Source organism: Penicillium waksmanii, assembly GCF_028829765.1.
Source record: "Penicillium waksmanii strain IBT 27052 chromosome Unknown utg000001l:1.0-4852451.0:1.0-4856178.0, whole genome shotgun sequence".
Classification (NCBI taxonomy): domain Eukaryota; kingdom Fungi; phylum Ascomycota; class Eurotiomycetes; order Eurotiales; family Aspergillaceae; genus Penicillium; species Penicillium waksmanii.
In genome coordinates this window covers 1,614,682-1,640,537 of record NW_026643248.1, presented here as the reverse complement: position 1 = coordinate 1,640,537, position 25,856 = coordinate 1,614,682, and the positions used below count along the sequence as shown (strand labels likewise).

The following is a 25,856-nucleotide window of genomic DNA, read 5'->3' as shown; positions in this document are numbered from 1 at the left end:
TTCTATATAGTAAGGCGCTCCAACAATGTACTCAACTATAGACTCTCGACTCGCACCCCTTTTGAGGAAACGGGAGAGACAAGATGTTATCCAGCTGATCGACCATGAATACGAGAGCAGGGTCGATGATGACAACAGGGAGAGTCTGAAGAAACAGAAGAGCAGTCACCAGGATCCAGACCTTTTACATGGTCATATCATTCTCCATCGTGTCACTTGTGATCGCAAGAAGAGCCACGAGCGTCATGAGGATCTTGCGTACTATTTTGACATACCAGGACTCTTTGCAGGCGATAGCAAAGCGAGCACCTTACGAGGCAGGCGACCAGTCTCCAAAGTTGAGGAGTATCTTGAAGATCAGGCCGGAATCAGCATCGTGGCTTATAAAAAGTACGACTGCAGAAAGCACTATGAAGTTGTCCAGGATCAATTCGAAAGACTGCCTACTCCTGATCATCCAGCAGATGTTGCCTCTTTAATGCCTTATTTTTTTCGCCTGAATAAAGATAGCATCCATGCTGTACCACAATCTTGGGAGATAAAGATCCAGTCTCTCACCCTCAAGGAGGCGATTCAAGTGGTTACAGGGATAGGACCTGATCGTCTGACAGATTGGCAAAATAGGCAATGTATAAGTGGTCTTTATCACTTGTTCTACCACTGCCGGCGATTAAAGGGACATGCGGCTGGTTTACTCAGTGATTTACAGCGGCGAGAATTCCAATTATTACTGGACTTTGTAAATGAGGCATTCGGGGCCGACTATGATGAAGCCGATGACCTGTTTTCATGCGATCTGGTTGCTAAATCACATCTTCACAAGCTCTTTGGTCCCAATGACATTATAGTTACCGTTGAGAATGGCCAGTCACGGGCCTATGCAGTGGAATGTTGTCCACAATCGAATACTTTCCCGTTGGAGCTGGACTGCTGGTCGTGGGAATTCGACGGATTGTTTCGAAAAGAGCGGGTGAATATTTACGTGGACTGGCCATCTTCCTCTGAGACAAAACTACCCATTACAACACTTACTGCATATCCTTTGAGGCTCGACAGATCTGGGCTCGTCGGCCTTCTACGAAAGCGTGGGGAGAAATTTTGGAGTTGTCGGTCTAAGAATTTGGTTTCATTCAATCCGATCAGCCCACGATGGCAAATGCCAGCGGTAGGGTTATCCCTACCACTTTTCATCTTATCGGATTGCTAAATACTAGCATATCTAGAGTAACTCCAGATATATGATAGACATGACTACATACAGAGAGAGCAACGATATTTCCGAGCTTCCACGCCAGCGCAATGACCTGGGCCACGAGGCAATGAGCCAAGATCATCCTCCCGATGACCCATTTTCATTACTCTTGCCAGCTGAGATCATTGGATTCGGATTTCATGATCGAAAGTGGAGTATGAAGACTATCTACATCCTTGACTTACGTATCGGTCTGAGCTGACTTTCACTCTTTCATCCAGGATCTCTTACAGTCGACGACATTGGCGAGATTAGTTGGAACCGGAAGGCATTCGAGCATCTTGTCATTGATTCCGATCATAAAGATGTCATAGAAGCCCTCGTCACTAGCCATACTGCAGCGAGTAAATCGACGGATTTCATGGAAGGCAAAGGAAATGGCCTCATCCTCCTCCTCCACGGTGGGCCGGGAACAGGCAAAACCCTGACCGCGGAATCGGTCGCGGAGCTCACCCATAAACCGCTGTACCGCATTGCCTGCGGTGATATAGGGACGAATGTGGAAGAGGTCGAGAAGTACCTCAAGTCCGTTCTCTATATTGGAACTATATGGAAATGCGTCGTCCTCCTTGATGAAGCGGACGTCTTTCTTGAAGAACGACAGACAGACCAACTACAACGCAATGCGCTAGTCTCTATTTTTCTCCGCACCCTTGAATACTACGATGGTATTCTCATACTTACTTCCAACCGTGTCGGCACTTTCGACGAAGCTTTCAAATCACGGATCCAAGTTTCTCTTCACTACCCCTATCTGAATAAACAAAGCCGCTACAGGATTTGGCTCAACTTCATTGATTCTCTCAACGAAACGGATGCCAAGGTTGAGGAGATCAAGAAGGGTGTTAATTTTCTTGCAAAGCAGAGACTCAATGGACGGGAGATTAGGAATACAGTCAAGTTGGCCATGCAACTTGCACAATTCCACGGAAAGAGGCTGGAGTACAGTCATCTAGAGAGGATTATGGATATTTCGACCAAATTTGCAGATTACTTGAAGGATGTGCATGGACACAGTGACTCTGAGTGGGCTTTAAATAAAGGACTGAGGGGCCAGGAAAGAAAACGCAAGACTTAGACCCAAGTCATGTGTTCCTTTTCATTATAAGATTGACTATTGATTTGACTTGTTTTTATTGCACTACTAGCCGGCCTATCGAACTATCCTCAGCATCTTGGATGTAGATTCTTCCACCCATGAACTGTTCGCCTGCCTCGCCGTAATAGTCTCAGGAACTGTATCGACAATCCTTTTATCCTTCAGGGGCAGATTCGAGAACTCTAGTGATGCCTTTCCGTACGCGAGGATCATTATTTTAACTGTCGCAGGTGAATCATCAGCTATCTTCTGTAGATCCATAAGCAGCCGCCCAGCCCACATTCGATTGTTTGTCTCAATTATCACAAAGCATTCTGTCATCCGAGAGAGGATCGTCAGGAGGCGTTGGTAGATTTCTTCGGTCCCGTATTCGGATTCTGACAATGCGGACTCGGTTGTGCCCCATAACGGGTCCAGTCGAATGGCCTGGCTTATTAGAGTTTTGAAAATGTCAATGATAGGCACAGCCCCGTCATCCGGACGGACAGAATACGATAACGCCCAGATCACTTTGCATCTTTCTTGCGACTTCAGAAAGTCGATCACCGCCACGACAAAGTCTGTAGCCTTTTGCCTGCCATCGTCATTTGAAATGGCCTTCGCCACAAAGAGCGAAGCATCAGCTACTGACATCCAGCGTTCAAGGCTCTGAAACAGATCAGACGAGTCTTCGGTCCACTCTGTCCATGACCGGTTCCGTCGCATAAAGGACCGACGTTTCCTGAAGAGGTATGATGGATCTAGCTGAGGCTTTAGGAAAGCCGGGACTTCGTATTCTTCCTCTCTGGTCTTACTTCTGGAAGGATTGCTATTTGATGGAACTTCGTTTTCTCGGGCGTCATTACCTTGCGATCCTGCAAACATGGATGAATCAACAAGCTCTGTAGACCCAGGCATAGCAAGGTCAGATTGATGTTGTGGCTTTGTCTGTTATGGGAATAATTAGATACTGGCCATATCTCTTCTATGACTCCATGGGATGATAATTTATCATACAGAGGAAGCCCCGATAGCCTCGCCGACAGTGGGTGTGGTCTGTACATCGCGAGCAGGTATGACCGACAAAATATCTTTGGCACAGGCAGCGGCCGTTGCTGCTGCATGGCCCTGCCATTTCTTGTTTTTGTGTGAGTCGGCATAATCGCTGATGCCTCGAATGATGAGGCATGGAAAATCATTCATCAATCCAGCCGCTTCCATTTCGAAACAAAGCACACCCCCGAGTTCTGAGCTGAGCTTGTCTCGAACATCTCCGTCTCTCATTAGCTGATTACCAGATGCTATCGTGCCGAAATGGACGACATTATCTTCAGTCCGAGAGGGCCGTCTCACTAGCATCCTCTTGCTACACCCCTTGCAATTTTCCCCATCAATGTGATTATAGCTCGCCATAAATAAATTATCAGGATCTGGGTGAGGAGGGGCGAATGGTAGTAGGTTGCTGAGGCATGATAGGAATTCGGCAAGCTGACTTTCCCCAGTAAGATGATTGGCCTGTACGACTGCAATCGTATTCAGTAGGACGGTGGGAGGAGAGTTAAGAAATCCCGTTCGCTCAAACTCATTTGGTCTTGTCTTTCCAAAATCATACTGCACCACGCCGCCATGGCCCATATGCGGCTGGCTGACGACTACATCGCCGAGTCGGATGTCGATACTGGCACTAGGGACTCCACCTCCAATACCCACCATCAGGCCGAAACGGATGGAAGGAAACGTCGACTTCATTTGAATCGCAACAGTAGCAGCTGGGGTGGTTCCTGTCAAGCCATAAGGAAGGCATGCCATGACAATATTATGCTGACCTATACGGCCCAACGTATAAAGATTGGTATCGACATCATTATTCCGAGGGAGACTTGGGTGCCTCTCATCCATCATCTTGCGCGAGGCAGCCAGTTCAATCGGGAGGGCGCATACCCATCCTACCGTGTAATCTTCGTGCCGGAAGGGAGGATGTGTCATTGGCGATCTGGCTGTGATGCGGGGGTTGTGTCACGAAAGTAGGGGAAGTCACTGTTACTGCGTTTCAGTGCCTGGTAGTCTGGGATCGGGGTAGAAGGTGTGCAAATGTTGTACCTGTGGGAGTGAAGTTTGAAATGAGGAAGGGCTGCCATGAGTTGGCCAGTTGACGTGGACAGCTCGGCTCGCCTGCAGGTAGTCAGCCTCACTTAAAGGGAGTAGTTTGATTGGGGTTGCCTATACCCTAGTACATGAACCACTCAGCCCTCAGTGCAATTACTCCGCCCCTGATTTGTGGGATCGGCCAACTTCCGCCGTGAGTCCTAATCACATCAGGGAAGCATTAAATCATGAGGATCGTTCTATTTAGTATATTGGAATATTATAGATAATCTTTGAGTAATCTTGTAACACAGGAATAAAACCAAAGTAAAAGGGACCCCGAGGCTCTATCATACGGTTTCACCCCGAGAAGGCGCCCACTTAGCAAGCCATTCTCGTGTCTTTTCGAGATCACCGCCGGCTGCTTCGGCGCCTGCTATACACCATGCCATATCATATGCCTTATCTCCGTCACCGGTAGTTCCCTCCGCGTAGATCATATCTGCCAGATTCCGACGGTGCTGACCCGTTTCATCGGTGCAGAAATAAAATGGGGCCGTGTTGGTTTCTTCGGGGTTGACGTTCAAGGCGTCGACGAGAGGACGGGTTACTTTCATGATTTCAGCCACACTCATTACTGCTGGTTCAGGCGCTGATTGTCTTTTCTGCTTCCCGTTCTTGCAGTACTCATTCTGACACCAAGCCTTCCCACACCCGGTCATCATTTGCGAAAGATATCTGCGTTCAATCCGGCGTCGAAGAGCCTTGCCCTCTGGATCATGTGTGTCGACGTATAGAGGCCCGAAACAGATATTGCAAAGACCAAGAGACTTGTTGCCGGTGTTTGATAAGGTGCGGCCGCAATTTTGATTGAGACATGTGCGTGGCGCGGGTCGGGAAAGCCGCTCTAGATCATGGTGGCGGAGGTGGGTATTCATATCGCGGAGTCGAATGATCTTGCCGCATAGATGGCATTCAGTCGTTCGTCCGCCGTCTACTAGTTCGTGGGGAGTGAGACCAGAAACCAAGACTTCGGGGTCGAAGAAGTCTGGGTCTGAATCGCCCTTTTGCGGAACGATTAGATGGCAGAACTGGCACAGGATCAATTTACCGGGACACTCGTTGGTCCGGTGGAGAGCTAGGGCAGGTAGTCCTTCGAAGTTGGAGGAACAATCTGGGCATTCGTAATTATTGTGGAATATGGAGTCGTGGTTGGTTTTGCTGGCGGCGTCGGTACCGTGGGAGGAGTCGTGGGGACAGTGCCAGTGGTTCTGCCATTCGGGTGATCGTTTTTGGAAGACATTATGGCACTGGGGGCAGAAGATGTTATTGCGTAGACAGAAGTTCTCGTGGAGAACTAGGGTCCGTTGCGGAACCCATTGTCGACAGTTTTGGCACTGTACATCGTCTGGCTCATGTTCATCGTCCTCGGCCTCGGCCTCGGCGCCATCTTCTGAATCATCGATCGAGATCCGTAGGTTATATTTGACAGGAACTCGTTGTGACGGCTCGTTCTCGCTGTCTTCAATATTGGCATAAGCAGAAATATAGATAGATTCCGCCCCCTCTAGCGCCACATTGGTAGGCCGAATCTTGAATTTCTTCGATCCCTCAGTAGAAAAGTCGCCCCAGACATGCATATCTCTCCTCGGACGTCCTCTTTGGCGAGCACTAAGTGGACTGGCGAATAGAGACACGGTAGGATCATCTGTCAAAAGCTCAATCCGAAGCGTTCCCTCGTGCTTCGTCAACTCTCGCAGCTCATAGTCCACATACTCCCCAGGTAACACCTGGGCTGCGACATTCTCTCCAAGAGTGAGGACCCCGCCAACCGAGCTACCGGCAGTCGTACCAGGTGCCCGCGCAGCTCGCTCCAGTCGCTTTTGCAACGTCTCACGTGCCTGTTCTTCCGATAGTGCCACGATATCAACTTCGAGATCCGTGTCGACGACGCAGATTCCTTCTCCTTCGGGGTAGACCTTGTCTAGTAGAAATCGGAAGGACTCGGTGCGGGAGGTCGGTACCGTGAGGAGCTCGCCAACCGTCAGCGTTGTAAAGTTATCCCGAAGATGTCTTTCCAGCAACGCCTTCCAGTCTTCCGGGTCGTAGCCAGCTTCGAGTGGACGAAGACGCACGTATGTGCCCTTGGGTAATTGCTTCGCGTGCACCGTGACCCTTGGACCCGTGGGTGTGGATGTGATTGGTATTGTTGGTGGCGTTGGGGTTCGGTGTTCGTTTCCTTCTAATCCATCTACCTCCATATCTGGCGCGTGTTCGCCCTCTTGGGTTTCGGTTGTAGGAAAGTCGTCATCGGAAATCTCGAGAGACTCGCGGAGTAGACTGCTGAGGGCGACTTCATTCTCGAGTGCGGAGAACTCGCGGATCCCCGCATAGACGAACCGGCCATTTTGAGGGTTCACGATGCGAAAGGTCAATGGGTGTGGAAGCTGTTGTTGACGCTGTTCATTCTGCTGACGGGCTCGAGACTCGGCGGCAAAAGTGTGTGGGTTGAAAGGGTCGAAGGTATTGCTGTGCTGCACGCGTGTGTTGGAGGAATTGGGAACAGCTTGGAGCGGGGCGGCGGCGAGGAGTTGTTCAAGCGCGGATTGGGGTAGGGTGATTTTATCGCCAGGTAATCGAGGGGCGCGCTGGGGAGGTGCCACGGCCAGCTGGGCAGACCATATCAAAGTGTTCTCGTTCCCCGCCATGATGGAGGAGATTGAAGGGAAGGCGGCATGACATGGCGGGCTTAAAAATGGAGTTCGGTGCGGAGCGGAGCGGCGGGGAGCTCCAAAGTTTGATTTGGTTCTAGAAGGCTCCACTATCGATTATCAATTTAACGACGGAGTACATTTACAATCAACACAGTCAACATCGGGTGGCAATAACCCAAAGTATGTACAGTAACTGAGTGAGGCAAATTAATTGCCACTAGAATCTGAGGACCAATACTACTAGGTTTTAGTCTACCATAAGAAGGCGGTCAATAATGGTAGGCAATAGAGGGTCTTGAACATTTGCGGCTCTCGTTTGGGCCCCTCCTGACATATTTCGCTTGAATCCACAGGGTCCCACGAGGCTCTGTGACTGCATTTTCTCTTTAATTACTGTTCCACCAGGCTGTCCCTATCCGCATATCCTCGAATAGGCCTATGGAATCAGTCTCTCTTCCTTTGCAAGAGTCAGGCTTCTCCCATCCAAACAGGCAGACCACATAGTGTTATGGGAACTTAAGCCACCGCGCGAAGGATGTGCTCGATCAATTGGGTTCCATTAAGCTCAACCGGCTTGGCTTCATCCAGAGCCTTCTGCGAATCCTTTGGAGGATAAATCGCAACCTGATTGATATAGCCCTTTACCCGCTTTGCCATATCCCCCTTTATCTTTACATGTCTCTCCCAACCCTCAGAGACAACTGCACCATAAGAACCGAGATCCAGGCAGCAAATGTATGCAGGCTGAGTATAAGCTATCATGGGCTCGTCAAGAAGATCAGCTGCGGCATTATAGCCTGACACACGACCAAGCGGAATTGCATGCTGGCAGGACATCATAGTATAGTGGCCTTCTGTATCCGGACGAGCAGAAGCTGCATCACCAGTGGCAAACACATCCCGAGCTGATGGAACGCGAAGGTGCTGGTCGACGTGAAGACGACCAAGTTTATCCTTAAGTCCAGAAATTTGCTGCGTTAGAGGTGTCGCCCTCACACCAGCTGTCCAAATGGCAGTTTTGCTTTCGATTCGCTCGCCAGATGCAAGAATCACACCGTCAGCATCGATTGCTGCGACAGAGGATCCGAGCTTCAATTCAATTCCGAGATCCTTCAAGGCTTGCGCTATAACAGGACGAGGCCCAGGTCCAAGTGCCTGGCCAACTTCCTTAGAATTGTCGATCAGAATGATTCGGTGATTTCGAATACGCGTAAGGCGTTTGGGAAGCTCTGTCACGATCTCAAGGCCTGTGAAACCGCCGCCGCATACAACAATAGTATCACGGGCAGGACTTGGAGGAAGGGAAGCCATATTCTCAATATGAGTCTCAAGCTTGATGGCTGAATCCAGAGAGTCGATATCGAACGCATGCTTCTCAATTCCGATAATATTCTGAGGCCGCACGATGGAGCTACCAGCTGCCAGGATAAGGCGGTCATAGTTAAGACTTGACTCAAGACCGGAGGTAGATTGAACAGAAACTATGTGTGCATCGGAATCGATTTTCTTCACAATGCCTTGGAAGAATTTGATGCCTGCATCCTCAAACATAGCTCCGAGGGGGTGGGTGAAGCTGGCCACATTCGCCTCGTAGAGTCGCGGACGTATGACCAGGGTTGGCTCGGGCGAGATGACGACTACCTCAATATCTTTCTTTTTCTGGGAAAGATTGATAAGGCGTTTAGCTGAAAAGGCACTCCAGACGCCGCTAAATCCGGTACCGACGATGATGATTCTACTAGTAGTTGTCATCGTTGAAGTTGGGAAAGATTCAAAAGGCGTAAAACCGCAAATAAATGAGTGTTGTTTCAATTGACTGCTGTTTAAAGTGACTATTAGATAAAATTAAAAATTCTATGCCTTTATATGAATTTCCCGGGTAAGGCTTTTAGGATATTGCGCAATATTCGGGAATCGCAGTACCGTTCGATTTAAGCCTGATTCCCGGGCGGCTGTCAGAGATACACGAATACCCGAGTACCCGTTCATCATGGCGTGCTATGAACATCAATCCTCCCCTGGTTTCTCGCAATGAATACACAACAAAATTCTAGGGCTATGTGCTCTTCTCTCGCTTGCTTGATCTGTCGCTTACGCCACCTGAAGTGCGACAGGGAGCTGCCGTGTTGTGCCCTCTGCCTTGAGTTGGGAAACAGTGCAACTACACTTGATTAGATCTCGATTTTAGTTAGCTGGTGTAGAGGAGAAAATAAACTGAGTATATTATAACTATTATAGCTTATATTATATAATAATGTGATAATACTATAGGTCTTGGTAATTTAAGAGGGCGAGAAAGAAGAATAAAGAGTAGGATTAGAGAGGAAAAAACTAAGCTAGGAAAGTTGTAAGTCAAACTAGCTAGTAGATAAGTGCTGGTACCCTAGGCAGGTATAAAAGCTAAGAGATCCTATCTTAGTACTTGTAATGAACTAGGTTGTTACCATTGTTGATGCTTTGCCCGATATCGCTACTTCGTATCCTAATCTCTATAGGTATCTAAACTTCCTCACATTGTAATAGCTTCCAACACTCAAAGCCCGGAGAATCTGAGTATCCTCACAGCAATATACTTATTAGTATTAGATAGTCTTCTTTTGCTGTTATTGAGGTGCCTATTACTATGTAATAGCTTTTATTTAGTCCCTACTGTCTTTTCTTGTATTATGTGCCAGTGGTTTTTTATTAATTTTCGCCACGGATACTAGCATGTCTTCTTTTCTAAATATAGCGGGCTGGTACTTCAGGCTCTAGACAGGACTCGGAGGAGCCTTACGCTTCCCAAGCTGGCTGGCCTTTGCGGTTTAAAACTTGAACCACTTTTCTCTGATTGGGTGGCTAGTTTGTGCCTTATTGTAGTAACTTTAGAGAGAGTAAACTTAGGTACTTGGCAATTGATTGATCGATTGACTAGTATCTTCTCTAAACTAGGTAGTTTAGAGTATAATATATTCTAACAGTATCATTATTACTTAGTTTTATTAAATAGAGGGTCAGGACTAGGGGAAATGACTTAGAATGATACTAAGAATAAAGAAATATAAATAAAGTTGAGATTTTGGGAATAAACCAGCTTCGCTTAGAGATCAACAAAAAATCAAATCAAATCAGCTACCCAAACACCAAACAAATAACCCGATCCAATCCAATCAACGGAAGCTACGCATGCGATGGCGAGCACTGGTGTTACACCAATCACACTATTTTTTCATCCCTCGTCAGTATGAGATCATTTTCCAAGGGTGAATACATGGGGGCCTACCATCGTGGCTGAGCATCCCTCATTATGCTCGATGCAATAATCACCCCGGCAGCTTTGGCAGGTGTGTTGGCAGTCTCGCTTGCAGGATGCACACTGTAGAGGTACAGATACGTCAGTTACAATTCAAATTCAGATTCAAAATTCAAAATTGGACAGAAAGAAAGGTACTCACGGTTGGTCCACATTCCCAGCAATCTTTGCTGACACCTCGTTGTAATCTCTGTGAAACAAAATGATATCAGCCACACTGTCTTAAATACCGAATAACTAAAGCATCGCATTGTATTTTGTACGTACCACATGTGTCGAACCCACCGGACGAACCGCAGTCTGATGCGGAGATAAATTTTCCCTAACATGCTGCGGATTCTCAAGACAATTCTCGCAGAACCACTTGTTGCACCGGTGGCACCAGCGGTCTGTAAGACAATCCGTGCATCGAGCAATCAGAACAGGATGTTTGCCAGGGATACGCAATTCAGGACGCTTGGCAAAGGCCACACTGGACTGGTGCATGGGAACCGGTCCCAGGAGCGGGAATTGAATGTTTGCACCAGTGTCACTTTGGCCCCAGATTGCTGGGCCTTCGGGGGAACTGTGGCAGCCGTCGCAGCCGCGTGGGCCTAGGGCGACTGTCGCCACTGCGGGTCCGAGCATGGGGTCCTCTGGGGGTGGGGGTGGGTTTTCCTCGTCCCCTTCCGCCGTAGTGTAATTGTTGACATCATGTCGTGATCCTCGACAAAGGACTGCGTCGAATGCAATTATTCCCTCGCATTTTTGGATCGTCTGCGCCCAACCTTCCTCTATGCTGTGCTTGTAGAGCTTGCCGGTTGGCGAGTACCATTCGTTCTGCTGGTGTTTGAGGACTGGGGTTGATTCCTCGTCTTCTGCATCGGACGAATTGTTCGAGGAGGATTGGCTAGGACTCCGGGTATTTCCTACGCGGTCACTCCACCAGTCTCTATATCTGCGCCGGCGCACAACGGGTCGCGGGGCCGTGTGTCTGGGAGAGAAATGGTAGATTCCTTTGACTCGGGGTGTTCCTTCCGGACGTGTGGGACGAACGGAATATTGGATGGCCTGCATCAGTTTACGTTCGTTAAGATTACGGCATTCGCGGATCGATAGGATGTTGACGTTAAATCGGTCTGTCAAGATGATTTCGGCGAGTAGATCAGCTGGGACGGAGAGACCGTCTAAGACGAGTGTGCGCACGTCTTGGAGTATAGATTTTCTCTCCAGACTGGTGAAGATGTGTCGCAATGGCCTGGAATAGAATTCATCTTCGGTCTGGGTATCATTTTCATGACTTGTAGCGTCTTGAAGTTGCGCGCCTTTGCAGCGGGTCAGATCGAGGTGTCGGAAGAGGTATGGAGTGTGCGTGATCATGTTGTGGAGAAGGCGTGAGGATGAAGCCAATGCCATCATCGATGGGACGGAGAGGTATGGGGCCATATGGTCGAGGATTAGGCTGTTAGTTAGCATCTCCTCGAGTGGTGCTTGTCGCGGCGGTGCGGATGCGGATGCGGGTTGCGCAATGGGCGCTGGCGCTGGCGTGGGGATAATTTCCAAGGGAGTCAGCTCGCGCACCATAGGCTCGAAACCCAATTCTTTTGGGGTTAAACGCCGTGCGCCGTAGAAGTCGGGGGCTCGACCGATGAGGTTCTGGCGATAGGCCTCCATTGCGCCGACGGAGACCTCATCGCCGATGCGAAAGAGTGGCGCATGGGGTTGGATCTCCTCGAGAGCTTGACGAGCCTTGACGAGCTCTGACTCGAGTAGGTGGATGGTAGATTGCAGTACAGCGGGCATGGCGTCGGGGGCTGGGTCAATGGTGGAGATCAAAGAAATCCAGAGGTCGTTGGACATAGTCCGAGAATACAAGTTTATATACTCCGTAGAGATGGGAGCGGGTGGGGGCAGTCCCTTTTTTTGTGAGGAGAGAAGTGATGGATCAACTTAATCAAAGAAAAGGAACCATGGGTGGGTGGGGGGGGGAAGAACAAAAGAACAAAAGCTCCGGTGGAGTACGGAAATTCAAAGCCGGGGAGGAGGGAGGAGATGAAAAAGATTGGATGAAAGAATTGAGTAAGAAGAGTCGGTCTGGTAAGAGTAGGCGTACTCTAGCACGCAAGAAGTGGGAGTACTTAGGGTAGAGTACTGGGGATAGGGGATTGTAAGTATACACAAAGTATACTTCGTCCCACCACTGTTATAACTAGTTTGATTTATAAAGGTCTTCTAGTACTTATACTCGTACTTCTATCCAACCTCCCCCCTTCCGCAAGGGGTATCCCGCAATGCGGGACTCTGCCACAGGTACGGCACAATCATGTACACATCCATAAGTATCCAATTTGATCGTGTCACTGCCACTGCCTGCATCCAACACAATCTTGACAAGCCCCACTGATCCGCCGGTCACGCGGGTGTCGAAAGACTCCACTTTCTTCTGGCGCCGAAGTGGCGAGATGCACGCTATCGTGGTCCAATAGCCTATTGGTACTGTACACACACAGTAACTACCCTGGACGATCCCGGATTAATCAGAACAGGCTGATCTTTGCTCCTCTCATTACAGAGAATGAGTACATCTTGGCGTCGAGGCTGAGATTGAGATAAATTGGCTTGGATCTCAATAGCCGCTACCCTAGTTAACACCGCTAATCGCCATACCTACTGTACTCTCAATGCCAATGCTGCCAAGCCAAATAGCTGACGCTGGGGAGATCCTGCCAAGAGGGTAATGGCAATCATGGTATGTTGATCCAGTTGATCAGGGATCAGGGGGGGGATCCCTGCTGTGTTGCCAATCTGGAAAGGGAAAGGGGCAGTGCCGTTGAGGCAATCACTTTCATTTCCATCTGTACTGTACTCCGCGATTGCTGGGGTGAGCAAGTTTGGCAAGTTTAACGATTGGTACTCCAGACAGAACAGAACGTTGGGCTGGCCACTAGTCTAAGGTTGGCTGTCGGTGAGTCGCATCACCCCACGCTCTCGGGCGATTCGATGTCGGGGTAGTGTCCGAGTATAATACGGTGTAATTTGGATTTGTTCATATCGCCTAAGCGAAGTTCATTTCATATTATCCACTTGGCCAATCCTTAAATGCAATGCGGTCGGTCAGCCCGATCCACTATGGAATAGTCCCCAACCGTCCCGGAAGAACGAACTCCGAGGTGTACTGGCATACTGGCATACTGGCATACTGGCATACTGGCATACTGGCATACTGGTATACTGGTATACTGAACTACCTCGATTGGATCTAGTGATACATGGTCGTCGATCTCTTGCTCTCACTTTCACTCTCCTTCTAGCCCTACTCTACTTCCACAGTTTCGACACGGCCACCTCCTTGTCATCATGCTTATTGAGAATCTTGGCCGTCGCCAGGTCAAAGTCCTCCTGTGTAACGTGCACTCGTCGCTCACGCAGCGCGTACATACCAGCCTCCGTGCAGACACCCTTCAACTCGGCTCCCGAACACCCGTTCATCTTCTCCGCAATCTTGGTAAGGTTGATTCCGCGTGTCAGGTTCATCGATCGGGAGTGGATTCGTAGAATATCGGCACGAGCCTCGACCCTGCAGATCATGAAATTAGCACTTGATCCTCTGGAAAAGATCGTAATAAACACTAGGGGGGAGGGGGACTCACGAAGGAGGGGGGAACTCGATCTTGCGATCAATACGCCCTGGTCGCAGAAGCGCCGGGTCCAGAATATCCAGTCGATTGGTAGCCATAATAATCTTGATGTTCTTAGTCGGCTCAAAACCATCCAGTTGGTTCAGCAACTCCAGCATCGTCCGTTGCACCTCCGAATCACCGCCACCGGCAGAATCTATCCGGCTGGACCCAATGCTATCAATCTCATCCATAAAGATGATACTGGGCGCGTGCTCGCGAGCCATGACGAACAACTCTCGCACCATGCGACTACCTTCACCAATGTATTTCTGTACCAGTTCCGAACCACTCACCCGAATGAAACGGCAGTCGGTGTGATGGGCCACGGCTCGCGCCAGCAATGTCTTTCCGGTACCCGGGGACCGTAGAGTAGGACACCCTTGGGCTGTGCGATACCCAGAGACTCGAAGAGCTCTGGATGCTTGAGACCGAGCTCGATCACCTCCTTGATTTCCTTGATCTGTTGGTCCAGACCTCCGATCATGTCATATGTACTGTCGGGAACCTTCTCCACCATCATCAGCGAGACGAGCGGGTCGACGGAGGATGGGAGCATCTTCTCCAGTTTGTAGGAGTCGGAAAGGAGGGCGACTCGCTTGCCCACGGTGAGCTTTGCAATATCGACGCCGTCGGCGATATCCACCACTGTATCCAAAGCGCGTTAGAAAAGTATTCCGAAGTCATTCCATTGTCCTTGATAGATATCATATCCAAAAAGATTGATTGGAGATTGTAAATGCATACCGTATTTTCCTTCTGGGTGCACCTTCACCAGCACCTTCTTGGTGCTCATCACCTTGACGACTTCGCCGACATACGAGCCGGGTTGCTGAAGCAAGCCAAGCTCTTCCCTCAGCAGACGCACTCGGGAGTTGTAGTCATTGCGCTGAGCCTCTAATCTTCGAAGAACTGCTTGGCCCTGGATGATCTCGAGCTTCATGCCCTCGATCTTGTTGCGGTAGTAGTTGTCCAACGCCATGGCGAATGGAGGGATGGACGGGGGACCAAAGGGAATTCAAAAGCGATGGTCTCGGTCCAAAGGTGTCTAGGTCCTCCCTTTATAATGCCGGACGGGTGTGTGAGAGGAGGAGGGCGGAACGATGGAAGATGGACGATGGGTAATGAGAATGGCGATGAGGATGACGATGTTGACCTGCCGACAGCTCTGGTGTTCCGCAGCTTCGAGCGAGCTGCGGAGCACATGACCTGCTAACCTGGCGAGTAAGGCCACTAGAAAGTGTAAACATGCAAACAGTACAAACAATGCAAATGAGCTGACCTACCCTGCTGAGTCAGCCAGGCATCCGCCAAGATGATTGGCACTCGTCCCACGGTTGCACACGGCCGCGTGGAGAGCTTCCCTGATGACCCTAATGACCCTGCACTGCAGCATCTTCTCCTTCTCAGATGACTAGTAATCGTCTGGTTATTTCATGTGTTGAAGCTGTGTACCCCGTCATGTAATCGGGTTGATTTTACTTTTTCTTATCATTCTCGATCTTCGCGATCGTTTCGCTTTTCCCGTTTCTGTTTGGCTTTGCGCTGATCACCCTTTCAAATGGCGGATAAGAATGACAAAGACACCGACAACCAGGAGGCGTCGGTGTCGATGTCGGCGTCGGCGTCGGCATCATCTCGCCCTGTCGGAACACCAGCCAGCGACTATATTTCCGCCTCATCAGTACCTCCAGTGAGACCTGCGCCATCAACCCGAAGAACATACGGTAAGATTACTTTTTTAAGCTCCCTTGTGTAACACGAGAAAACGTCCCTCGCTTACTGATAGCTGGGGAAACAGGCACCCTGGATGCATATACGATCGAATCAGCTTCCGAAACCCGCCTCGACGAATCCCAGGAAGATTTATCGTCTCGCCCATTCGTCTCCCCCTCTCCGGCCCCGGATAAGTCCAGAAAACCCTCCGTTACCAGACGCATGTCCTCCAAACGTCAAATTCCCCATAAGGGTCAGGAGTTCTCAACAGACGACGATGTACAGGAGGTCGAGCAGGACTTCGCCTCCTTCCAGGCCTCCACCACGCAGCCTTCCCCAAGAATTCGTCCCTTGCGTGCACAGAGCTCCACTCTCAGAAGACGCCCGAGTGCCCGCCCAAGCCCACTGACGCGAGCCGAGTCCGATAATTTTGACGGAAATGACGCCAACTTGCCAGCCCCCGGTCTCGAAGCCTCGATCGAAATCCCATCGCTGCGAGAGTCGGACGGAGAAGAAGAGGAGGAAGAGAGTGCCGACGAGCCGCATGATACGGAGAACGACGATGACGATGACGATGAAGACGACGTGGACGACGCGAGTGATGCTGAGAGCTTCACGCTCAAGGACCGACAGCAAGCCATTAATGAAACTCACCCGTTCGGTATCAGGATATGGAAACCTGCCCTGTATAAAAAGAGCCGCTCGGTGGAGAAGACCGCTGAAGGTGATATCCACTCATCTCCAGGGGGGCGGGTCAGCCCTATGCTCTTCTTGACAAACATTCTTTGGTCCCTGGTTTTTGGTTGGTGGCTTGCGCTGATCGCTCTATTGGCTGCAATCGCATGTTTCGTCTTCGCTTATTCCCTCCAGCGCCGTGGCCTATGGGAGAGTATTTTCGGGGCTTTCCCGATATCTGTTCTATCCATTCGGCTCCTTTGTTCTGCTTGAGACTGATGAGGTTTATGCGGAAGAGGATGAGGGTGAAGGACGCAGTATCAGCGAGTATGAACAGTGGCAGAATGGTGATTTGGAGCATGGTCGGCTCTTCTTTGGCCCGCACAGTGACCGATCCCTCGTTGGTCGACGTCGAAATAGTGTTGATTCCGCCAGCGAGAATGACAGTCTTCTGGGTCGAACACAGCGAGGGCAACGTCAGGATTCATCACAGTTTCCTCAGTCCAAGCGGCGCCTTTTCGGTCGAGGAGAGTGGACTATGGGCCGAGTTGTCTTTTTCATTTTCTTCTATTTCTTAGTGGGACCATTGATGCTCATGGTTTCGCTCGTTTGCTGGCTACTTGTCTTTTTGATTCCGATGGGTCGGGTGACAACCATCCTTGCGAGCCATCTGCGGCGACACCCTCTCGCCTTGTCATTTCACTCCGATACCTCATATGCTAGACTCAGCTCGGGGTCTTCTTCGCCTTCCATCCTCCTTTGCACATACCGAGCCGCCGGAACGAGATACTGGAAATATACGATTGACGGTACGAACATTTTTTTCATCAACTTGCTTGGCGTCGTCGTCTTTGTGATTGTCGACTACTTCGTGCTCGATAAATTTCTGGGCTTGCAGTCCTGGCTGACCCACCCCGGTCTGATCTTCACTCTTGCTCTTTTCTCCGTTATTCCACTGGCATATTTCATTGGGCAAGCTGTGGCCTCAATTTCGGCTCAGTCATCAATGGGCCTGGGTGCTGCAATCAACGCGTTTTTCTCGACTATTGTAGAAGTTTATCTTTATTGCGTTGCTCTAACCGAGGGCAAAGCTCAGTTGGTTGAGGGGAGTATTATTGGTAGCATCTTCGCTGGTGTCTTGTTCTTGCCTGGTCTTTCCATGTGTTTCGGCGCTATCAAGCGCAAAACGCAACGGTTCAATGTGAAATCCGCTGGTGTGACCTCGACAATGCTTCTATTTGCTGTAATTGCTGCCTTTGGGCCCACCCTTTTCTACCAGGTTTATGGCAGTGTAAGTATCATTCACCTTCCCTTGCTGAATCGTTAGCTAATCTGCATACTACCGCCATATAGCATGAACTGAATTGCCACGCATGCGAGCAGCCCGGGGTTGATAGGGACTGTCGCCAGTGCTATTTCTCCCAAAACAGCTGCGGTCCAGGACTCGTTTTTCCAAAAGGCGGTCCAGCCTTATGCGTGGTTTGCTGCCGTTCTCCTCTTTTTATCATACATCATCGGCCTTTGGTTTACTCTTCGGACCCATGCTGCCTTGATATGGGCTACTGAGCTGGAGGAAAAGAAGGCTGCTCAGGCCGCCCAGGCCGCCCATTCTGCCCCGGAGTCTTTTCCATATGAGCCAAGACATCTGCTGTTCTCTGGCGGTGCTCCTGAAGCCTCTGGTGCAGCTACTGGCAACAAGGATTCTATTCGGGAGTCCCAGCTATATAAGCGCATCGTGGGCCAATCACTCAAGCATTATGGTCTGGATGACGGCAATGCCTCCGGCAATTGTGAACAAACAGAGAATGGCGGTTCATCCTCCACCGATGCCAAGGGAAACACGCCCCATCTGGTACCTCCTCGGACAGCCGGTGCTGATGGCTGCCCCGTGCCCAAGGCCATACGGGGTCTTACTGGCGAGGACAACGAGCGACTTGTGCGTCAGGTCACCGATGTTGCGGCGACTGCTGCTGCAATGGCTGCCCGCGACGCGACTAGGAGTCGTAAGCCCACAGGTCAGCAAACTGCTGGACGCCAAGCTGGCCGGGCTATGGCAGATCAGGTGAAACCTCCTGGTGACGAGGCAGATGCTTCCGGTATTGTCGTCGACCCTACCGCCCATGCAGCAGCTGGAGGAGGTCATGATGCGCCGAATTGGAGTAAGGCCAAGAGCGCGATCATCCTAATGGGAGCCACAATTCTCTATGCCATTATCGCTGAGATCCTTGTCAACACTGTTGATGTCGTGCTGGAGAATGTGGACATTGACGAGAAGTTCCTCGGCATAACTCTCTTCGCTTTGGTTCCCAACACAACCGAATTTTTGGTATGTGGCATGCTTTTTTTTCTCTCGGCTTCGGCTCTTGTAGACTCCCCCATACTGATGTACTAACTATTATTTGCTTCTAGAACGCTATTTCCTTCGCGATGAACGGCAACATCGCCCTGTCCATGGAGATCGGCTCTGCATACGCATTGCAAGTTTGCTTGTTGCAGGTGCCCGCTCTTGTCCTATTCAGCGCCCTGTATACCCGCTCAATTGACCCAGCCGAACTCGCGAGGCATTCGTTCAAGTGAGTATCTTTGATATATACGATATTTTTCGAAACCGGACCCTCCTTACTAACTTCTATGACAGTCTCATCTTCCCCCAGTGGGACATGATCACCGTGATTCTTTGCGTTTTTCTGCTGTCGTACGTCTACGGCGAGGGGAAGAGTAATTATTTCAAGGGCTCCATATTGGTCCTTACCTATCTCGTTGTTATCAGCGGGTTCTACATGTCTGGTTACAGCAACCTCGAAAACATGGGCATCGACCGATTCGATACCCTTGCTCTGGGAACAAGCCAGTCCCAAAAGTTCTACACCATTGGACGTACCCGTGCCGGTGCGGCCTATTAATTGGACATAGCTGGTTAATTGATTCCAAGTCTTCCATCAGTCTTTGTTTTGCTTATCATCTCCACCTCCCGTCCCGTATCATACTGTCTTTGCATAGCGGATTTTCAAATTTGCATCTTCTGATATGACTTCTTTTTTTCACTTAATTGCAATGCTCGCTTGACACTGGCTTTTTTGGAGGCATTCTTGCTGGACAGGGCCCCTATGCTGCATTTGGATTTTTCTGCGTTTACTCTAGCTGAGGCTTCCAGCCCAGCCATTTGGCATTTGGCATCTGCTTTCAACGTCTGCTGCCTTAACAATGACTGGATTCGAATTGCTTTTCTGCTTTTGTAGACTGCTGTAATGACCGCAGATGTAAAACATCCTATACCGTATAAACTAACTACCCCCTTCGCATGATGCCGTTATTCCCTCCCACTCCCATCTAGGCCGACCCCCATTCTCCCACAGCATCATCAACCAAGCTCCGATACTTCTGCTGCTTAAAGCACTGTTCCAAGAAAACCTCATATTTCGCCCGTAAAAGAGCCAACTCCTTCACATCCTCCGTTGGAACAACCTTCTTACCAGGCTTACTCATGCGATCCATGATATCCCACAAATCCTCCGTCTTACCCTCGGCATCAGCACTAGCCGCCTTCGCGCCCAGCATAGCCGCACCATGACACACGGCCGCGTGAATATACCGCGGTATAACGACCGGCATACCACACGCAGACGCAATCAGACTAACAAGAATATCATTCTGGCACTGCGATCCGGACATGAAGATTGATGTGAGGCCGTGGCCAGCTTGATTCATCGTTTCGACAATCTGTTTCGTTTGCAGTGCGATAAATTCCATCGTTGCGTAGTAATATCTCGCCAATCCGTCGACGGACTTGTCACTTGTTAGCCCGATGACAGAACCCGTCATGGCTGGATCAGCGATGGGAGACCTATTCCCCCACAAATCGCCGTAGAAGAAGAAATGTCGACCCAGGTATGCGATGCACGGCGCTTTCTGCTCGGTTACCATCTCCTTCAGGTGTTCGTTCAGATATTCGTATATGTTTGTGTGGTATGACTCTGCGATCGAAAGCGCCTGGTTGAACGCGGGATGTGTTTCAATGACATGTTTCAATAATTCACCCGTGGCAGATTGCCCCCCCCCTCAGCCATCCAGTAATTTGGAATGATGGTATCTCTGTACGGTCCCCAGACACCGGGTACAAAGACCGGATCAGCGGACATTGCCAAATGACATGTCGATGTACCTGCCACAGCCGCGAGACGAGAAAATGCCTGTGTCTTGTCATTCTTCGCGGCATCAGCGTTCAATTGGTCGGAGTCGAGGTTGATTTTCGCGCCCACGGTGCCTATCCAGCCTGCATATGCGTCGATGACTCCACTGCCGATGGCAATACCAGCAGGTAGACCTAGCTCTGTAGCAGCCTTTTCGCAAAGATAACCAACAAGCTCACCGGCAGATAGATAATCGCCATTCTGTGAATCAAAATAAGGGGTCAGCTGATTCAAATCCTTTTGCAATTCAAGGCCAAGGGCTCACCACCCCGTCAACACCACCCATCCGCTTAAAATTATCTTCAACCAAATCGTCCAGACCAATTTCTTTCAAAAAGTCTTCCTGCCACCCCTTAACACTTCCATCAACGCCCACGGGGACATAGCCCTGCTTGCAGACAGCACTGCAAAAGCTGCGCTTATTATTCCCCGTTGCGATGTGTGTGAGTGCATCAGCCAGATCGTAAAAGCTGCATTTATCAAAGAGTTCGGCCGGCATGTTATTCTTTAACCAGAGGACTTTCGGAACTTCCATTTCAATGGACATTGTTCCACCGACGTAGCGGAGTAAGTTGTGGTTCGTGGCGTTGATTTTCGCAGCCTCTGATACGGGGCGGTGGTCTAGCCATAGGATGACGTTTCGGTCTGTGTCGAAGTTGGGTCCTGTTACTGAGATTGGTTCGGAGGTTTCGTGGTTGAAGACTGATAGTGAGCATGTTGCGTCGAAGCCGATTCCTCGCACTGTTGAGGGGTTTATGTTTTGCTCGTTTATGGCGCGTTGGACGGCGATGCAGATGCAGTGCCATATGTCTGTGGTTGATTGTTCCTGTATTAAATTGATTAGTTACAATTCCTAATTCAAGGTATGTGTATGTATGGTCGTACGTAAAATCCATGGTCGGGTTGCCAGAGACCTATATTCTCGGAGGCCAGGCCGACGATGTCGCCTTTTGCGTCGATGATACAGGCTCGGGCACTACCTGTTCCCACGTCTATGCCGATGAAATGGTCTAATTGGACTTGAAGCTCCTCTCGTGGGTCACTGGAGGCTTGTCGAGAGGCCTGGCGATCGGGACGACGGTGGGGTAGAGAGGTCATGTTGTGATCTGATAATTCTTTCTCTGCGGCTCTGAATTCAAACGAGAGAGTTTTAAATGAGGTTGTGAGGAAATACCACGCATCCGTTCTCGGATTCTTTCTCAAATATATAGTGGGAGGGCAGGAATGGGGGAAGAGGCGAGAGGCAAAAAAAGACAACAATTTCTTGAGTTTGATGGCGGGGGATGACCTCGCTCAGTGGTTGTGGGGAACAGGGGGGAACAGGGTTAGTGCAGTTCTGATGGAGATATTCCAAATGCTGACTGGTGAATATAGCCGATGATTCATTTTTTCAACTCAAGTACCGTCTACACAGTATTTACACGGTATACTTATACTTATAGTCAACTATACTAGTCGCATCGGTACTTACTGCTACTTCAAGTACGTTGGTGGACCCGCACAGCACGGACCCGCGGACATCCTCAACTTCAACTTCAACTTCAAGCTTGCTCCAACTTCACCTCCCTCACATCCACATCCACAACCACAACATGAACCTCCTCACCCTCCTCGGGGCGCTCTCGCTCCTACTAATCTCCGCCCTCGCCGATGCCACCGCAGACATCTTCTACTGGCCCATCGGCGCCTCATCGCCCTCCGTCCTAGCGCGCGTCTCCTTCGACCCAGCAACCCAGAAATCCAACGTGGTCTCTTACAACGCACCCAAGACCGATTCCACAGACGACCTCGTCCGAATTGGCCTGTATACCACAACCCCCTCAAACCCCAAGCAATGGGTCGGATCTCTCGTCTCGCTGTCATCCTTAACCGACAAATCCCAACAACCTACCTTCCGCCTCCATCTCGGACCGACCAATGAACTCTATCATGTTTCTCTGGCCGCTAAGGCCGCTACTTCTCCCCAGGCTGAGCTCGTGTTAAGTGAGCCCGGTGCGCAACCGCATCTGAATCGTCCTGTGGTTGTTGGTCCGGATGGGGCTGATGCGGAGGCTGTGGAGGAAAAGAGCATGCTGCAAAAGTTGGTTTCTTCCCCCTGATTCGCGCGAACTTGGCTAACATATTGTGTTTCTTCTTTAGGTATTGGTGGGTGCTTGCGATCGTTTTCTTCTTGACCATGACTAGCGGCGGAGGTGGAGAGTAGGGATAAAAGCGAGTTTGAATAGAATGTTGAATGAATTATATCTCTTTCTCTATGCTCGAAGCTAAGCTTACCTCGGAGCTTTTTCGTTGTCTGGCTATTCGTACCGTAGTGAGGGAGTCCCTGTATATCTCGAATGGCTATGGCCCGATTTTCAGCTAGAAACTACATCTTGAGGTACCTAGGTATGTATTGTGTCATTTGGAGGTAAGAGGGTATTATTTACGTTCAGTCTCAGTATGAAATATTACAAGGACCATTGGGGTCGAATCGAAAAAAAAAAGAAAACTAAAAAGAAACTCCATGCATTTGGTATCGAGCAAACTAAACTCCATCCATGTGGACCCTCGGGGTCGTAATCGAGCGGGAAAGTATGAACACGCAAGAGAGCAGGGAAAATGAACGACATCCCTTAACACAAGCCACACAATCGCTAAATATCTTATTCTTCTTCTTCTTCTTCTTCTTCTTCTTCTGACTCGGAGTAGTTCAGTACTTTTATTGGGCCATGCTCCGGAATACCATCGCTGTTAAAAATGCCCTTGCAGTTCTCAACAACTTCCACCCCCCTGCCATCCGGCTTGAGAGTTAAGACCATCAGTCCCCGATCCGTGATAGCAATCAATTCATTCTCGTCGACTGTGAATTCAATCTGTGAGCAGACTGCACCCAGATCAATGACGATAGGCGGTAGCTCCGTCACACCGATTGTCGACGACTTCCATGATTCAGGGTAGAAACCGCTCTCATTACGCTCAACCAACGCATCCGGGTTCAGTGCCCAAATTGTAACCGTTTTCCAGCTCGCAGCTGCGATCCGAGTACCACGGAAAGAAGCAGTGATCAGAGATCTGTGCGAGGTATTCGATTCGTGATATCCGTCGAGTCGGGCCATGATCTCCCACTGGTCGAATCTCCGTCCGCGGTCAAGATTCCGCTCATGGTCACACCGACCAGAGAAGGCTTCGGACTTGAGCAAGCATGCTACTGTCCAGTGCTCTACTCGGTGAGTGGCAATGCCGACGGCAAGATATTGCCAGTGACATCGGCCGCCCGGGAGCTCGTCGCCTGGTTCATGCTTGCTGAAGAATGGAAGATCGATCGCGAATTGCAGAGATAGGGAGTCTGAAAATTTGACTCGACAAGCATTGTTGGCCAATTTGGGTTGTTCTGAGGCACCCATCGATGGCAGTGAACGAACTTTTTGGAATGAACTGTAGAGAGTTTGCCCTCTATGATAATGTAGCAATTGGCTCCATTCGTCTTTGAAAGCTAACTTCATTGCGGGGCCTCTTCTCTCGATTTCTTCGTGACTGAACCCCTGGCCGCTTGTCTCGGCCGCGGTCTCGATGCTCTCAGTGAGAACGCAAGAATCGTATCTCGATCCTAATGAAGGCGTCAGCGAGCGAATTGGTTGATATCAGGAACAAGTTCAAGCAAACCTTTCATTTGAATCGTTTCATCTTGCTCCAAATCGTCGTCGTCCTCATCATCGTCCGCGTTTGCATAAAGCATTACATGATGGTCATTGTGATGATGGCGATGCTGCCACGAAATAGCAAATTTGAAACCTATGTCCCGAGATGGGGCAGCCGCGAGAGCGACAGGCTCATATTCCTGCTCGTCAGGGAAGCTGTAAATGTAAACGTCGCGAGATGGGCGATCCGCGTGGAAAGCAAGGAAAATGTTTCCGTCGGGGCTAGACTGCATTGCTTGCTGAATGAAAGGATGGTCGGTATCGCTCTGGTCAATAAATGGTTTGAAGCGGTGCAGAACGTAGGTCCCATAGAAATTTTCCCCGTCAGCTCTTTCATTGCCCCCATGGGCAGTGAAAAGGATCTCCCTCTTTCCAAGTTTGCTCGCCGGCGACTTCAGTGGAAAATTGAGTCTTATACGCTCACTCCATTCTTGAGTTATTCGACAGCGGTAAGTGGTTTCATCATTTTTGAAGACGAGAGCGACGTTATCGAGAGAACCGAATCTGAGGGATGAAGCACGAGTATCGAGTACCTTGTTTGGAAAGTTGAAAAGCTTGCGTTCAGAGTAGAACTCTGCGCCGTAGAGTTGGTGGTATGATAGGTGAACAAGCAATCGGAACAATTGCCTGTTGGATGCTGATCCGAGGTAGTCATCATTGAGACAGCCAGGCGTATTCTTGAGGTGATGGGTTATGAGCTCTCGACCGTTCGTTGCAATTGACAGCAGAGTCCGACAGCTGAAAGCGAGCTGGAGGTATGTTGTTGTGTCGCACGTTCTGAGGATGAGCTCAACCAACTCAGTCGGAAGCGAGAGAAGCATTTCCTGAATTCAATCCGGATGTAGATGAAGTTGGGAGGTGGCTTGCGAGGTGGTGTGGAAGAAGAAGAAAGAAGAAGGAAAGGTAGTAGTGAAGGATGTTTATACAGTTGATGGATGTGCAGGTGCACGTCCCCGAGTGGAGGTGCTGCCTGGGGCCACGACAGGCAGCCGCGGAGTGGGGGTACCCTCGCACTCGGAGTATACGAGATTAGGTATTTTGACTCAGTTTGGATAGGTTTGAGAACACTCAATTAATTAAAATGGAAATGCATTGGACATTACAAGAACCATACTTCCAAGGCCGTGAGTAACGTATAATCAGTGCCATTATGCTCCAGGATACAGTAGTTCCATTCCAAACCTCAACCTCCATGAGATACGGGGTATAGACCAAGACACCGATTTACTTAGTACTAACACTACTCTTAGAACTGAATATCCTTCTATAATTCATAGAATCATTCATTCGTGTTCGTGTTCGTGTTCCGATACTCGCTTTTTAAAAACTGCTGTAGAGCCAAGAGGGGGATGTTCTTTGTTTTTTCATGCATGCAGCCATCATCCAGCCCGAACACCCAGAAATGCAAAATGCAAATGTACAATGGAAAGTTCCAAATAAACAAGCCAAAAACAAAGACAAAGGGTATCCTTTCCATTCCCATTCCATTCCAACCCACTCATTTATCACGGGCCAGGCCCA

The 25,856-nt window shown here is 49.7% G+C and overlaps 10 protein-coding genes across 10 annotated transcripts; 3 read left to right on the top strand and 7 right to left on the bottom strand.

Moving 5' to 3' along the window:
- Positions 1 to 25: 25 nt before the first annotated feature.
- Positions 26 to 2,330, top strand: N7481_000564 (uncharacterized protein; the record flags this gene model as incomplete). The annotated part of the gene is made up of 3 exons (XM_057259783.1): positions 26 to 1,165; positions 1,224 to 1,443; positions 1,474 to 2,330. 3 exons carry the CDS (start codon positions 26 to 28, stop codon positions 2,328 to 2,330), a joined length of 2,217 nt encoding a protein of 738 aa, XP_057127615.1.
- A 75-nt stretch (positions 2,331 to 2,405) lies between these two features.
- Positions 2,406 to 4,316, bottom strand: N7481_000563 (5'-methylthioadenosine/S-adenosylhomocysteine nucleosidase family protein; the record flags this gene model as incomplete). Its single annotated transcript, XM_057259782.1, has 2 exons — positions 2,406 to 3,278; positions 3,348 to 4,316. 2 exons carry the CDS (start codon positions 4,314 to 4,316, stop codon positions 2,406 to 2,408), a joined length of 1,842 nt encoding a protein of 613 aa, XP_057127614.1.
- A 449-nt stretch (positions 4,317 to 4,765) lies between these two features.
- N7481_000562 (putative ubiquitin fusion degradation protein (Ufd1)) lies at positions 4,766 to 7,123 on the bottom strand (the record flags this gene model as incomplete). Its single annotated transcript, XM_057259781.1, has 1 exon — positions 4,766 to 7,123. The coding sequence occupies one exon, from the start codon at positions 7,121 to 7,123 to the stop codon at positions 4,766 to 4,768; it is 2,358 nt and encodes a 785-aa protein (XP_057127613.1).
- A 522-nt stretch (positions 7,124 to 7,645) lies between these two features.
- N7481_000561 (NAD(P)/FAD-dependent oxidoreductase) lies at positions 7,646 to 8,881 on the bottom strand (the record flags this gene model as incomplete). Its single annotated transcript, XM_057259780.1, has 1 exon — positions 7,646 to 8,881. The coding sequence occupies one exon, from the start codon at positions 8,879 to 8,881 to the stop codon at positions 7,646 to 7,648; it is 1,236 nt and encodes a 411-aa protein (XP_057127612.1).
- Positions 8,882 to 10,278: 1,397 nt separating this feature from the next.
- N7481_000560 (uncharacterized protein) lies at positions 10,279 to 12,260 on the bottom strand (the record flags this gene model as incomplete). Its single annotated transcript, XM_057259779.1, has 4 exons — positions 10,279 to 10,329; positions 10,392 to 10,484; positions 10,564 to 10,611; positions 10,689 to 12,260. 4 exons carry the CDS (start codon positions 12,258 to 12,260, stop codon positions 10,279 to 10,281), a joined length of 1,764 nt encoding a protein of 587 aa, XP_057127611.1.
- A 1,458-nt stretch (positions 12,261 to 13,718) lies between these two features.
- On the bottom strand, positions 13,719 to 15,059 carry N7481_000559 (proteasome regulatory particle base subunit RPT6; the record flags this gene model as incomplete). The annotated part of the gene is made up of 4 exons (XM_057259778.1): positions 13,719 to 13,977; positions 14,051 to 14,329; positions 14,374 to 14,725; positions 14,825 to 15,059. 4 exons carry the CDS (start codon positions 15,057 to 15,059, stop codon positions 13,719 to 13,721), a joined length of 1,125 nt encoding a protein of 374 aa, XP_057127610.1.
- A 579-nt stretch (positions 15,060 to 15,638) lies between these two features.
- N7481_000558 (calcium/hydrogen antiporter) lies at positions 15,639 to 19,371 on the top strand (the record flags this gene model as incomplete). Its single annotated transcript, XM_057259777.1, is given in 6 exon segments — positions 15,639 to 15,804; positions 15,879 to 16,667; positions 16,684 to 17,790; positions 17,866 to 18,794; positions 18,878 to 19,041; positions 19,107 to 19,371. The coding sequence occupies 6 exon segments, from the start codon at positions 15,639 to 15,641 to the stop codon at positions 19,369 to 19,371; spliced, it is 3,420 nt and encodes a 1,139-aa protein (XP_057127609.1).
- A 427-nt stretch (positions 19,372 to 19,798) lies between these two features.
- N7481_000557 (FGGY-family carbohydrate kinase) lies at positions 19,799 to 21,756 on the bottom strand (the record flags this gene model as incomplete). The annotated part of the gene is made up of 4 exons (XM_057259776.1): positions 19,799 to 20,458; positions 20,506 to 20,859; positions 20,924 to 21,484; positions 21,544 to 21,756. The coding sequence occupies 4 exons, from the start codon at positions 21,754 to 21,756 to the stop codon at positions 19,799 to 19,801; spliced, it is 1,788 nt and encodes a 595-aa protein (XP_057127608.1).
- Positions 21,757 to 22,250: 494 nt separating this feature from the next.
- N7481_000556 (uncharacterized protein) lies at positions 22,251 to 22,861 on the top strand (the record flags this gene model as incomplete). The annotated part of the gene is made up of 2 exons (XM_057259775.1): positions 22,251 to 22,738; positions 22,798 to 22,861. 2 exons carry the CDS (start codon positions 22,251 to 22,253, stop codon positions 22,859 to 22,861), a joined length of 552 nt encoding a protein of 183 aa, XP_057127607.1.
- A 439-nt stretch (positions 22,862 to 23,300) lies between these two features.
- Positions 23,301 to 25,156, bottom strand: N7481_000555 (F-box domain protein; the record flags this gene model as incomplete). Its single annotated transcript, XM_057259774.1, has 2 exons — positions 23,301 to 24,244; positions 24,301 to 25,156. The coding sequence occupies 2 exons, from the start codon at positions 25,154 to 25,156 to the stop codon at positions 23,301 to 23,303; spliced, it is 1,800 nt and encodes a 599-aa protein (XP_057127606.1).
- Between the last annotated feature and the right edge of the window lie 700 nt (positions 25,157 to 25,856).